General features: G+C 40.2%; 1 protein-coding gene across 1 annotated transcript in view; it reads right to left on the bottom strand.

The window, feature by feature from the left end:
* mical1 (microtubule associated monooxygenase, calponin and LIM domain containing 1) overlaps positions 1-13,976 on the bottom strand; it is a 24,156-nt gene extending 10,180 nt beyond the window's left edge. The window contains exons 1-13 of the mRNA XM_054777145.1: positions 13,814-13,976; positions 10,378-10,667; positions 7,988-8,195; positions 7,354-7,461; positions 7,151-7,246; positions 6,847-7,002; positions 6,145-6,245; positions 5,790-6,047; positions 5,386-5,501; positions 3,892-4,018; positions 3,685-3,763; positions 3,447-3,594; positions 3,121-3,311 (exon numbers count right to left, since the gene is read on the bottom strand). Coding sequence (XP_054633120.1) covers positions 3,121-3,311; positions 3,447-3,594; positions 3,685-3,763; positions 3,892-4,018; positions 5,386-5,501; positions 5,790-6,047; positions 6,145-6,245; positions 6,847-7,002; positions 7,151-7,246; positions 7,354-7,461; positions 7,988-8,195; positions 10,378-10,635 — 1,846 coding nt within the window. The 5' untranslated portion in view covers positions 10,636-10,667; positions 13,814-13,976. The remainder of the gene's footprint in view (positions 1-3,120; positions 3,312-3,446; positions 3,595-3,684; positions 3,764-3,891; positions 4,019-5,385; positions 5,502-5,789; positions 6,048-6,144; positions 6,246-6,846; positions 7,003-7,150; positions 7,247-7,353; positions 7,462-7,987; positions 8,196-10,377; positions 10,668-13,813) is intronic.

The raw sequence follows: 13,976 nt of genomic DNA, 5'->3' as shown, positions 1-13,976 counted from the left end.
GTTTCTTATTCTTTCACAACACATTCACATGTTGGCCTACTTGCAGCATTATACACCTGAATGTATACACATGTTAAATGTTCTGATTGCAATAAATACAGTATTCTCGTCATGGTGTAAAACGCACCTTGCTAGTATGGACTGCAAGCGTCACAGCTGCACCTACTAATTTATCAGACCACTTCACATGAAAACTCCTAAACTGCATTGAAGATAAGGTTACCGGCAAATGACGGCTCCCTGCTACCTGCACATCCGATCCCAAACAGAGCATCACAGAAGGATAGAAAGACTATCACACCCACTCCAGGTCAGTCGCAGCTTTAAAAATTCACATATATGAAGCACACACTCATCATACTCAAAATGTTCTACAAACTCATCCTCAAGAGTGAAAAATAATCCACATTTAACGCAGATGCTCATCCCGTCGGAGCCTGGCGAAATAGCTCCACACCAAGCTGGACTGGTTGAGTGCAGGCGAGAAGCAGCACAGACAGCTGAACACAGCACTTGAGCTCAATGAATTATGGGTAGTCAGCTCTTAAAGAGACAGTTTTCCCACTATGCACGTTTTAGTGGGAGGTTGGAAGCTGACCCTTTGTTGAGCGTGTTCGCAGCCAGGTTATGTAACTGCTGTCACCAACCACCATCTTCAGAGACGTAATAGAGCACAAGCTGCAGCATTCACATTACTTATTTAATAGAAACTCCAGACTACATTTTAGTTGTTTTGTTTGAGTAAATATAACAAGACTATACCAGAATAGAAATGTGTTTCAGTATCAGGAAATTTAGCATGATGACATTCAAACCGCAGTTTCAGTAAGAAACAGGAAGTGCGCACGTGTAGAAATGTGACATGGTATCCGAAAAAGGCAGAATAACATCAGCACCACCCGCCACATGGTAGACTCAGGTGTGAAAGAGACTTCTATTAAACAGAAAATTATGTTTAGCTAATGGTGCCAGTAACCATGCGAGCAAACCTGAAACAAAACGCTTGGGAAATTGTTTCTATACCTACTGTATATGACAAACATGTGGCCTTATGATCCTACCTGCTTTTCTTTACACCATATATGTCAACATCTGCACTACAAAATACAGAAAATGTTCTGGCAAAATAAGGGAAAATTAGGAAAAAAAAGAGAAATTCTGATCTTCCAAATGCATTTCCACTAAACTTGCGCAAGCATTTCCCCTGGGTGGAGCGGGTGATTGGTGTAAGGGCCCGACTGACTACTGTGTTGCAAACATGTTATTTTACTAGCGTGCTTCTTTTATTCTGAAGGCCTGACTTCCAACATCTACACCCTGTAATACACCGTTGTTGCCCAAGTATTGCAGAGCGGACTGGAAGCTGTGCTGCTCCGGCAGAATTGGAGATTTTTTTTTTTGTTTTTTTCATGTAAGTTAAAATATAGTAATAATACCAGATACTATTTACACAGGAGGGGGCCGAGAAAGAGGCAGCTTCCAGTTTCCCAGTGACATTGAGAGGGTTGACAGGTACAGACAGACCTGATCAAAATTTTAAGACCAGTTGAAAATCTGCTAGAATTTGCATTTTGCACATTTGGATCTTAATGAGGTTTTAAGTAGAGCTACAATATGCAAAAACAAAAAGCACTTTGAAAAAGTAATTTATTTAAAACAACAATTAAACTGAAATAGGCTGTTTATCAGCTGATCAAAAGTTTAGGACCATCGCTCAAAAAATAACAAAAAACTCTCCAAACCAGAACACAAAATGTTCTCAGTAGGACTCAGTAATGAGTAGCTCCACCGTTCTTGTTAATCACTTCAAAAATTGCTTTGGGCATGCTTGATGCGAGTGTTTCCAGGAGGCTAGTGGGAACATTGCTCCAAGTGGTGAAGATGGCTTCTCGAAGGGCATCAACTGTATGGAACTGTTTGACCGTATGAAGCCATTTGACGACCCTGCACCACCTGAAGCTCTAGTGTTCCACTCAAAAGCACCCTAGATCATGATGGACCCCCTTCACTGTGCCGGGTAGAAAACATCTCAGGTGGGATCTGCTTGTCATGCCAGTAACGTTGGAAGCCATCTGGACCATCAAGGTTCCATTTTTTCTCATCAAAGAATACAACTTTTTTCCACCTTTCAATGTCCCATGTTTGATGCTCCCTGGCAAAGTCTAAACGGGCAGTTTTGTGGCGTTGAAGGAGACGAGGTCTCTGAATTCGTTTTTTTAAACCCTTTTCCCGCAGATGCCGTCTGATGGTTATTGCGCTGCAGTCAGCACCAGTAAGGTCCTTAATTTGGATCGAAGACCGCCCTGTGTCTTGATGGACAGCCAATCGGATCCTCCGGCTCAGCGCAGGTGTGATTTTTTTTGGGTCTTTTGTTCCATAATGCTCAGGATCTTTCAAAAAATGTAGAATGACTGTCTTACTGCGCTCAACCTCAGCAGCAATCACACGCTGCGAGAGGCCTTGCTTATGCAGCTCGACAATCCGACCACATTCAAAATGAGAAAGCTTCTTAGCTTTAGCCATTAGGAGGGCATGACAGTGTGAATGCCTGGCAGAAAATGAACATTTTGAGCAGATTTTGGCTTTTATAGCTTGTGGTCTTAAACTTTTGATCAGGTGATAAACAACCCATTTCCGTTTTTTTGTTGTTGTTGTTCCAAAGTTCCAAATGTTTTTTGTCTCACTCCCCCTTCTTGTTTTTGCATATTGTAGCTCTATTTAAAACCTCATTAAGATCCAAATGTGCAAAATGCAAATTCTAGCAATTTTCCAACTGGTCTTATAATTTTAATCAGGAGTGTATATGCTTTGTTTTATAATAAGAGGTAGATCATTTTTGATTGTGTGTACCCCTGATGTACAATGTACCTAAATACTCATATTTATAAATAAAATAAATCAATATATATTTTCTATTTTTATATTTACTACTTATACTACTATACTATACAGTGGATGCCCACATAGTCGAGATTCAGCATTCACATCTTTGCAAGTTTGCTGATTTTTAGTGTGCCTCTTTTTGTTGTTGAGTGTCCATAATTGAAATGTTTTTTTTCTGTTGTGTCAATATTGGTATAACATGTCATTTTTGCAATGACAAAGATACATATTATTTACCTGGAGTTGGCAGAGTGAAGGCATCTTTAACCTGTGTGAGGTAGAGGACCATAGACAGTTTGTCTATCTGACCGCCATTGGCAAAGTCACTGGCAGACATGGCAGGTGGAATGCCAAGCTCCTTCTCCAAGATAGTGAAGGCCCGTTGGTGATTGTGGACAGAACTAGACACTTTCACTGAGTTCATGTCACTGTGTTGAGGGAATAATAACAGTTACAGAAATCATTAACTTATTTTAGTTGCTGGCTAAACCACAGATGAATACCACTAAACCATAACACTCAAACCACCAAATTTCAGGTTCAGTTCCTGGTAGCCGACTTACATGAGCTGAGGTCTGAAGTGGTGGATCAAAGCACAGAGAGCCAGCCCAGACCTCCATGAATTAGTGAAATCTTTGACATCCACATTGTTGTAACCGGAGGTGTGTTTCTGGCACCATTTTAGCAACTCCTCAAAACCACTGAATGAATCTAAAAGACATGCACAGCCATTTTCTTAGTCTGCAGCCCTTTTGCGCTAAATAAAAACTGAAAGCATCATCAAAGTTGATACAAACTGACCTTGACGCTCATACGACCACCTGTTCTTCTGTTTCTTGCTGGATGGATTGGATTTATCAATATCGTAAAGGTGCTGCACCTAAAAAGGTGGCAGCCGAATTACTAAACATGCAGAGTTCATCTGATATAAAAGCAGTCTCAGTGAGACTGTGTGTGAACTGTTTGAACTTTAACCTTCACAGTGTATAAAAGGATAACAACGCTCACCTGGCTAGTCTGGATGGAGGAGAGGTTGACTCTCATGTATCGTGTTTTGGGGTCGATGCTGTAAGCAGCATAGTTTTTGCTTGTGTTTTCTGGTGTGGTTTGTGACAGGATCTGATAGATGCTTTCTCTGGACATTTTTAGAAAAGTAGCACGGGATAAGAGGTATAGGATGCACGTTAGAATCAGCATGAAGGGCTGCGTCTATGATGTGATGCAACAAACTGACTTTGCACCTCACGCGACCGAACACAATTAGCCTTCACAAAAGAAGGTTTTACATATTTTGTAGAAGAAGCCATGTTCTTCAAAAAAGGTTTGTGGCATCAGTAATCAACTTTTTTTTCTGAATTCAAGACTACAAGAAAAAAAATTATAATCTGCAATAAACACTTATTTTAGGGGTGCTCCGATCGATCGATTGTAGTATTGCAGCATGCAGCCTGTAGCGAGCGTCTCCGCCCCACTTTCCCCCACACTGCGCTGGCATGCCAAAGCCAAAATAATCATGTCTGCCGTGTAAATTTTGCACCATGCAAAACATGCCACAAAAAATATCTCACCGAGGTGGTACATTAAAAAGCTTTAGTTTAGGGGGGGGCGGGCATTTGGCGAGGTGTGGTGAGTTTCGAGGCTCGCGATGTGATCATCAGTCGGGCGGCGGTTAATGTGGCTAGCGCTGGACACTCGCCCGTATGTGCGTGGCAGTCAGGTCTAAGGCGGATAGTCCGAAAAGTGGTTGGATTTGTCGGACTGGATGGCCGGCCTTCATCGGCGGTGGAGGTGTGCTCTCGCATCCAAAGTCTCCCCAAAGAAGGCATCTCATCCTCTGTAAGTTTCAGTGAAATATGTTCTCTTGAAAACTACAGTCATGGAAAAAATGATTAGACCACCCTTGTTTCTTCTGTTTCTTGTTCATTTTAATGCCTGATACAACTAAAGATACCTTTGTTTGGACTAATATAACAATGACAACAAAAAAGTTAATTTTTGGCAGCACAATGCTTTAGCTATTCAGGTAAGAACTTAAGTGATTTTGATTATTATCAAACAACCATGGAAGTTGCTAGATATCAGCTCTTAAATTAAACTCTTATGAGCTATATTTGTTATCGACATTATATTTATTTATCGTTATATTTGTCCAAAGACATATACCTTTACTTGTATCAGGCATTAAAATGGATCAATAAACTGAAGAAACAAGGGTGGTCTAATCATTTTTTCCATGATTGTTAGTCAAATATGTTTTTGTCTAAATGAAGGAGATTCTATGGTTCCTTTTTAATTTTGTATAGCTAATAGTAAATTTTAAAATGTACACTTAATCTATGTGATCGGTATCGGCCGATTTCACTCATGGATGAACGGTATTGGAATCGGCTGCATAAAACCCTGATCAGAGCATCCCTAATTTTAATAATTTCCTGTGATGAACCATAAAAGCCTCTGACCGACACATTAATAGCCACACAATGTGTCATTAGGACAACTCACCGCTCAGCTAGGACCTTAAGATGAGGGGCACCCATGCCCCAGCTTCTCACCATCCATGCTGTGTCAAAAGCTGCCAGAAATCCACGAGCAATTCCAGTTCCGAGAGGCCAGAACGGCTGCAGAGAGTAGCCCAAATTAAGAGTGAAATAGAATTTATAACCATAAACATTTATTCATCCTGTGGAATGTAGTTGAGGAAACAAATGACCACACAGAAAGGCTGGACATAACACAAATGTGAATCCAGAATCTTATATAGTGCAATCGTCAGCAGTGCTCAACCAATGTTGCACTGTGCAGCTTACCCAAAGACAAATAAGATAATTAGAATTGCTCTTTTATCTATTTTGATGGCGAAAAGCTGAATGTGTTCAGCAATAACCTTTGCATAAAAACTGACCTACCTCCACCAGGCAATCTCCAACAAGACCCATCAACAACTTCTTGCCCCTACGCTCCCGAACTAGCGAGGCATTCTCAGCTCTCTGCATGCATGTGAAGTCAAACATGGCCACATCCGGCTGGCGAGCATGGTTCTGAGCAAACTGCAGATCTGGTAATTTGCCCCCAGTGGAGAAGTAGGCAGCACCATGGGCGTAACGACGCAATGCCTCCTGATCAACGTTGGATGGAGCTAGCAAATCCTCCACTTCGCTGAAGTCCTGGATGACATGTTGGAAGCGTTATCTCACCACCTGTTTGTTGTGTGTCTGTACTGCCAAGAGTTGCAGCTGCAATGTTAAAATGCCTTATTCTCACCTGTCTGATGACACCCTTCTTCAGCAAACTCATCTTTTTGGCAGTCATGACAAAGTAGTGGGTATCATCTTTGTAATATACAATGTTCTCCAAATCAATACCTGTGGAGAGAGCAGTGAATGAGGAAAACAAACTACAATTATATACAGTACCTGTCTGGCAGGTTTTATGAAATGCAGTTTTCTTAATACTGAGCAGTTTGTCACATTTTGACTAACTTTACACAAACCAAGGATTAATGTTTTAATCCGGTTTTAATACTATTGGTATGCAATATGAGTATTAATTCAGTTTGTCTGACGTTGTCAAGAGAGGCACTTTGGCTCTTCTTTCTTTTGAAACTGAGTAATTCAATGAAAATTGCTTCATACTCTGCATGAAAGGGTGCAAGTGTGAGTTAAGTCAAGGCCAGAACAGTCAAAGCCAGAGAAGAATGGTTGAAAGCTGTAATCAAGACAAAACTGGGCACATCGATCAACGGCTTTGTCAACTTTTTCTCACATCACTTCAAACCCAACCTGACTGCATCAGTCATGACAAGCCTTGAGGCTTTAGAAAAGAAAAATAAACAAAAGCATTATTATTGCATATGTTATTGCAAAATAATCTAGAACTGATTCCTTCTTTGTTTGAGATCTCAAAGCAAACAAGTTACTTTTGTCCCCTTCCATGCATCAGTCCACATGTCAAATGGACTCCTACCAGTCTCTGTAAGCAGGTCTTGGAAGAATTTCTGGTTGTAGATACGAGCCACACCGCTGATTTCGGCCACTTGGGCCTCTGCTGTTGTGTTCCTGTTGATGAAGTTGGCCGTGATGCCGATGGCCAGCTTACCTCTCAGCTCCTTGTGCTTGAACCCTTTCAGCGGGATAAGAAGAGGAAACAGTACAGATGAACATTGACATATTGACCATACACTGACAATAATGGGAACGTTGGGGCTTTGCAAAACAATGAATTGCTGCTTTTTGTGGCCTCTCTTGCAACTGCGTGTCGTTTGTCTCACCCTCAGGGACAAACCTGCCTCCGCCAGCAGAGATGAAAACATCAAATTGGAAGGTTGACACAGGATGAGTCTCAGGCTGAACTTTGACCATCCATCCTATCAAATAAAAAATACTTCAAATGTGTCTTAGCAGGTCTTGTCATAATTACAGGTAACAAGAGGTTTTACTGAGTCAAACAAAAGGGAGAAAGTCTGAGGAGTACCTTTCTCTCCTGTGGGCTCAATCAGACCCTGGAACTCCACTCCAGTGTGAACCTCCACGCCAAGGAGAAGTGATACTTTTAAAAGAATCAACTGCAGCTGACGAATGCCTGCAAACACCAATTTAACAACAAGTCAATTCAATCTTTAAAAAAAAAAAAAATCTGAATAAATCAATTCAGTTTTAAAAAATGGTATTGTCTCCTTGTGATTTTAACAGTGTTACCCGCCACAAATTAATTTTGACTGCCACAAATAGATTTGGCACTAGCTGTTCGCCCTCTCTCATAAACACATTGTAACACACCTGCTGCCAGGGAATAACACGACGGAGCAGGAGGGATCAGTGTTGTCAACTTAGTAACTTTGTCGCTATATTTAGCAAGTAATCAGACCCCTCTCTTTTTCAAAAAAGCAACTGGTGAAGAGACCTTCATTTGTGCAAATTTGACGATTACATAACCTCGCCCATCCGCAATCCACCATGGCACAAAGAGATTGTCATGCGGGAAACACTGCATTTCATTTTGAAATAAGATCTTTTTACTGTGTCTCCTATCATGCAGTTCAGTGTGTCTTAAATTCCTTGCATAATACAGTATACAATTATATTATCTTCTAACAGCAGTCACTCACTGATGTGATCTAGCGAGCCAGAGCAGAATTTTCCATAGAACTTTTTAGCACCGAGGCCACGGAGGTCACAGATGGTGAAGGGCCACAGATGGAGAACATTGTTCCTGGAGAAAGTGTCTCGCTTCTCCAACACCACCACCTGAGCACCTAGCAAGGAGAGTTCAATGGCTGTCCTCAGCCCACATGGCCCAGCCCCCAGGATGAGACACTAAGCAGGAGAGAGACCATTTAATTGTCAGCCAATGTGGATGTGGCACAAACAGAACGCAGCACAAAATCAAAATGTTCTCATGAACCCATGAGTTCAACCTTGAGAAAATGAGAAAGATTTCACAAAAAAACAGTTAAAAAACTACAATACGGTGTCAGATATGCTGTACATACGTGCCGTCCTACAGAGCATTTTGAATCAGATATCATTAACTGACAAAGGAAAATAAGCTATAAAACATTTGAACACGTTCCAGGTAAAGATGATACAAATGATCGAGGGAAATCATTTCACCTTTAACACCAGAGATGTGCCCTATGATTTTCGTGTTAGTGGAATCGCAGACGGAATCACGGAATTGTACAAGAAAAACGGAAATCTACGCCTTAACACGGGATCTTGAGAAAATTGACATAATGTGAATGAAATGCTGTCGTGAGGAGAAGGAACGTTTGTGTTGTGACCCGCAGACCGCTCCATCACAAACTCATCACAAACACTAGCCCGCCCCCTCTCACATGTCGAAATGGTGATCTGAAACACTGGCAAAAGTTGGCCAAAAAACTTTGAAACTCCTCTCTTACATGAATGGAAGCATGAATGGAAGTTAGCGGGGTTAGCTTCGGTTAGTGGAGCATGCTGGTGTGGCTGTGTGTGCGTGACTCAGGCTGTATGAGTGTGTTTACACCATTTTGTGTTTTACTTTATAACAACGAGAAGCACGTTTATTCTTGCTCCCAGCTCATCTTAACTGTCAACAGACATTCTCAACACACACAACACACTGCTGGCCTTCAAAATAAGAGCGCTGTTTGACACATCCTGTCTAAATGTGTAAACAAAATACGGGTGTCATAAAAAATATATTAACTCATTCAATACCAAAGACGTAGTTATACGTTGTTATGATAGAGAGAGAGAGTGACAGAGGGAGAGAGAGAGAGAGAGAGAGAGAGATACTCTATTAATCTCCAAGAGAAATTCACGTTTCCAGCCGAACGGCCGATCCCAACAACATCTTTCACGTTTTTTTTGGCTCGAGAGGCTAAAAGAGGCGATGACACAACTCCCCACTAACGGAATTGCCTTCAGAGCAATTTTAAGCCATAAAATGTGGATGGAAGAAACACACATGACAGGAAGGAAGAAGTGGGAGAGTGTTGACAAGCGTAGCGTGCAGAAGGTTAGGCATTGTAGGGAAATTTTAACGCGTACACACACACACACGTGCACACATGCACATAGTTCAGTTCCAAATGTGAAAATTGGAAATAGTTTATGATGTTATCTTTGTAAATAGTTCATCGTGTTATATTTGTAAATAGTTATATTGATGTGAAACAACCCCTTTTTTGTGTTGTTTGTGTTGGTATAGTTGTTTAGATATTTTAGCTGTCACAAAAAAAAGAAAAAAATATTTCTTTCAAAGTCAAGGTTATGCTTGAAATGTATCTTTTCACAAAAAGCTGGTTGTCTCCCTTTTCTAGTCGGGAACTGATATTTTCCTGAAACTTACCTATGTTCAACTGCTGATTACTAAACAATGGAAAAAGGTAGAAACAAACTTTTTTTTCTGATGGCTATATAAACATGACAGGTTCCATATTTTATATATTCTGTGTGCCTTGAAAGATCAGTCAAAATCATCCAAAATGGCACTGAAGGGGTTGTCTTTTGAAAAATGGCTGGAATTGATTCAGATAATAGTTAATACTCACATTAATAACGCCATTGGAATTGCATCGGTGACTACGTATTCCTTAACCACAAGCAGACGGGCATTACAGTTCATTGAGGATTCCACAGCAATGAGTGCAGACACTGACATCCCATTACAAAAGTTAGCCAAGCTACATCTGAGAAATACTTTTGTTTACTTTTGTATTTTGTACTTAATAGTTAATTCGGAAATACTGGGCAATGATATATTGCATCAATAAAGGTGAGGATTTTTGCATTTAATTAACAGACATTTTATTTACTGTCACAAAAGTACACACTCGGTAAAAATAAATGTAAAAGGTAAAAAAACAGAATTTAATAAATGAAAATGAAAAACTTAATTTGGGGGGGAAAAATGGATTTTATATGTTAGCCATCTTGGGTTATCATTTACTCATATTGCCATCACACGTGCTTTTAAAATAGAAGACAGATCCAAGAATTGCCTGACAAATACCTTGTTTTTGGTGCAGGCTGTTCTTTGTTGGTAGTCCGGGTGAGATGCCCTCTTGTCCAGCTTTGTCCACAAGGCTTTTGCCCGCCAGTAGTTCAGTCTTTCTTTTAGCTTGCTATAGAAACTCTTGAAATCCTTCAAATTGATGTCCAGCTGCCGACAAAGTTCATCAAAATACCGTTGCACATCTTTGCAGTCCTGCGCTTGCACAAAGTGGTCAAACGCAGCATGTGAATGGTTGACTGGGTCCTGGCTTGCCATTGTGGAGAAGAGTTCCTTGCTCTGTTGCAGAACTGCGAAGCGAGAGGTTAAAACTTACGTTGGAGGACTTCCTACTTGCACGGTTTCATTGTAAATGATCAAAAGACCTTCCTGCTGTTGGCTGTTAGACTTTATATGACCAATGTAGTCTTCTACCTACTGCGTAAATGGGAAGTCCCCCACTCCTTCTCGCAATTATAGTCCTGATGATTAAACGCTGGGGACGTATGTTTATCACCAGGTTGGCTGACTCATTACCAACTTCCTCCTTGTTGGGACTTCAAGTCTGCTTGTTGCAACCAAAATCTATCATGTACACATAAAGCCTCAGGTGAGGGTTGTTCGTTTCAGGAGACAGTTTCAATGTCAACCTGTTAACTTTTTCTATTATGTTTGAAAGGGAGTTACTGTGGGCCGTTCTATATTTCACCTAAAATGGATAAAAACAATAGTCACAAGTTACAATCTTCTTCACAACGCTGACGTTAGGTGGTTACTTTCCACCACACACTAATCATTTAAGTCAATATTACAGTTCAAACAATAAGACGTGTCGCAGCCGTATTCAACACTTATCCTACAGCAATGTGAAACTCTAAACCTGTGAAACCAGGCTGAATAGGCATTTAGGTTATGTTTTTAAAGTAACACACAGACATATGGTTCAATACTGTAAAACATACAGAACAGACAACGTGCTCTGATCTATTTAGTGGTTATAAACTGCTTTCGCACCGCTATGGAATGTTTTTGTACAGTTAAAAATGATGAAGCATTTCAAAACACATTTAAACAAAGACAAACTGAAAAAATAAATGATAAATGAATAACAAAATACACTAGGTCCCCAGCTAACGAACACAATTGGTTCCAGACGACCGTTCGCAAGTCGATTTGTTCGTAAGTCCAACAAAAGGTAATATTACCAATGATATAGGTACTACATGTACGTGTATGCATATACAGTATATGCGTATGTATGTAAATATGAGTTTGGATGCAGTAGTAATATTAAAAGAGAATAATTAATGAAAATAACAGTAATAAAAGTGATATAATACATAATGATAAATGTTATTGACCTTTGAAGAGGAGTGGTCGAGTATACGTCGTTGTGGTGGTGGTGGAGGAGTTATTGAAAAAAGGACAAATCGTCGTCGTCGTTAGCCTCTTCTAAAAGAGGTAGTGTTCTGTGGGTGGTGTGGAATTAGGCAGGCCTATTAACTCTTCATAAACTTTAATCACACGCTCTGTTCGGGTTGTATCTACAGCTACAATTTAGCTTTGCATTTCTCCTTTACACTCTCTCCCCACCTTCTTCCTCTACCTGTTGGTCCCATTAGCAGTGTCACAGTTGCCTCTACTGGTCAAGCATGTAGCAGTATAAATATTTAGTTACTATAAGGCAAAATATATGAAAATATAGACCAGTCAGCTTGCGTTCGTATCTTCGAATGTTCGCAAGTCGGATGTTTGTTAGTCGGGGACCTAGTGTAATAAAACTGTATGTGACTACATGTAAACTCTGTGTCTATATGTGAACTGTCAAGCAAACACCCCCTTAATATCTGGACATAAACATCTGCGTGGTGGTTGAAAGGGGTTCATGCACAACGGACAACCTTGCAATCTGATCGATATTGGGCACTTTTGCAAACAAAATGCGGCATACTGGTAGTCAGTCGTACATACAAGAGACTTGCACCTGCTGCTGTAGTATTCTAACGAAGTATTTGTTTAATGGTGTGTTGACTTTGTATAACCACTGTATCTGTTACCTTATCAAACACGATCATAAATTAGGACTTTGGTGCTGGTTTCTGCTGTAACCTGCAACCTATGTCATAAACTTGACAAACTTATTTGATTCTGGGTTTCTTTGTTAGTTTTTTCTATTGTTTTTATGTTTATGTTTTTTAAATTTGTACTATGTTCAATTGTTGTTCATGTTTAAAATAAAATAAACCTCTGTGTTTTATTGCTGTTACTTAAAGTGCAATGAGGTCATACTGTAGCAGGGGGCCACTTTGATACATTTTGTACATTTAAAATGGTAAAACCAATCGAACGCAAGTCAACACATGCTAAGCTATCTGGACAAAACACCAACACCTTAGATTTGTGTTGTAGGTGACTAAGTAAATTAGTGTAATATCCGATTAATAATATATGTCATTAATAATGAATTAATTTTATTTTGAAAAATCGGCCAAAGGCCTATAAAAAGCAAGCGTGGGTACAAAAATGGACATCCGTGTCATAGACAGTGTATTATGGCACTTATGCTATTCCAAATCAGGCCTATAGCCAAACACTTGGCAAAGACTGGCAATTCTAAATGCACTTACTTTAAATGGTGTCAGACTTGTTTAAATGTTACTTCCTTGTTTAGATGCACTTTGTACACACTACTTAGCTGGTAGATATAGGCCTACAGGCTGCTGAGTACCAACCACCTTTGGACTGACTTGATTAATTAGGATCACATCAAGATGTAGTAGAAAGTAGGCAGTAGACTGAAGATCTGGTTTTTGACAGCCTGCCAAAGCTAAAAATACTTCTAATGATCTAATAAACACCCCAGGCTCTTTTATATAAGTCTTTTGGAATATGTTCACATTCTCTTTTTAGTTGCATGCCAAAAATACAAAGACATGCTCCCACAATGTGTTGTTTCTAAATATAGTTGACCAAGATGAAAGCATGCAAATGCTGATGATGATCATCTGACTATTTTCATGCTAGTTTTAGCAGCTAAGATGTAAACATAAGGCTCTAAAGGAGAATCGACCTGTTTTTTGAGTGGTGGGTTGCTTTGACCCACTCTGTCACCTGGGTAACCTGGATACCCAGTTGTATCATGATGCTGGATCAAACTCTGTTGGGCTCCAGCCTGTCAGGAGGCATAACAGCGAGGGAGGAACATGACATTTAAACGGTCTTATCTGGCTTCAGCAGACATCCACGGTTTGTTGCGGTGTGACAAGGGCGTCACAAAGAATGATGTGAATGAAAAAGTTATGTAGGCTATGGACACAGAACACAGGAGTGACTTAAAGCTTTCAAGTCATTCATTTCGAGATTTTAAAAGCGAAGAGCACAACAGGAAACTGGCGAACACAAGAAAGCTTCTCAACACATGTACGTCAGATAGCAGCAAAAAAAAGTTAAAACTTACTGTCATGCGTCCAGGAATGGGAAGCGAATACGTAACCGGTTCTATATCCGATAAACTAAATTATAATCCGAGTGTCCATGTTTCGTGTTTCTTTTTTGTTGACATGTAAAGAAGGTGCGCGCGAGTTTACCTGCGTCCCTCGCTGTTGTGGCGGCGCGGGGCT

Source organism: Dunckerocampus dactyliophorus, chromosome 1 (genome assembly GCF_027744805.1).
Source record: "Dunckerocampus dactyliophorus isolate RoL2022-P2 chromosome 1, RoL_Ddac_1.1, whole genome shotgun sequence".
NCBI lineage: Eukaryota > Metazoa > Chordata > Actinopteri > Syngnathiformes > Syngnathidae > Dunckerocampus > Dunckerocampus dactyliophorus.
Note: the sequence above shows the minus strand (reverse complement) of the source record. Positions and strands in the feature narration are given on the sequence as shown.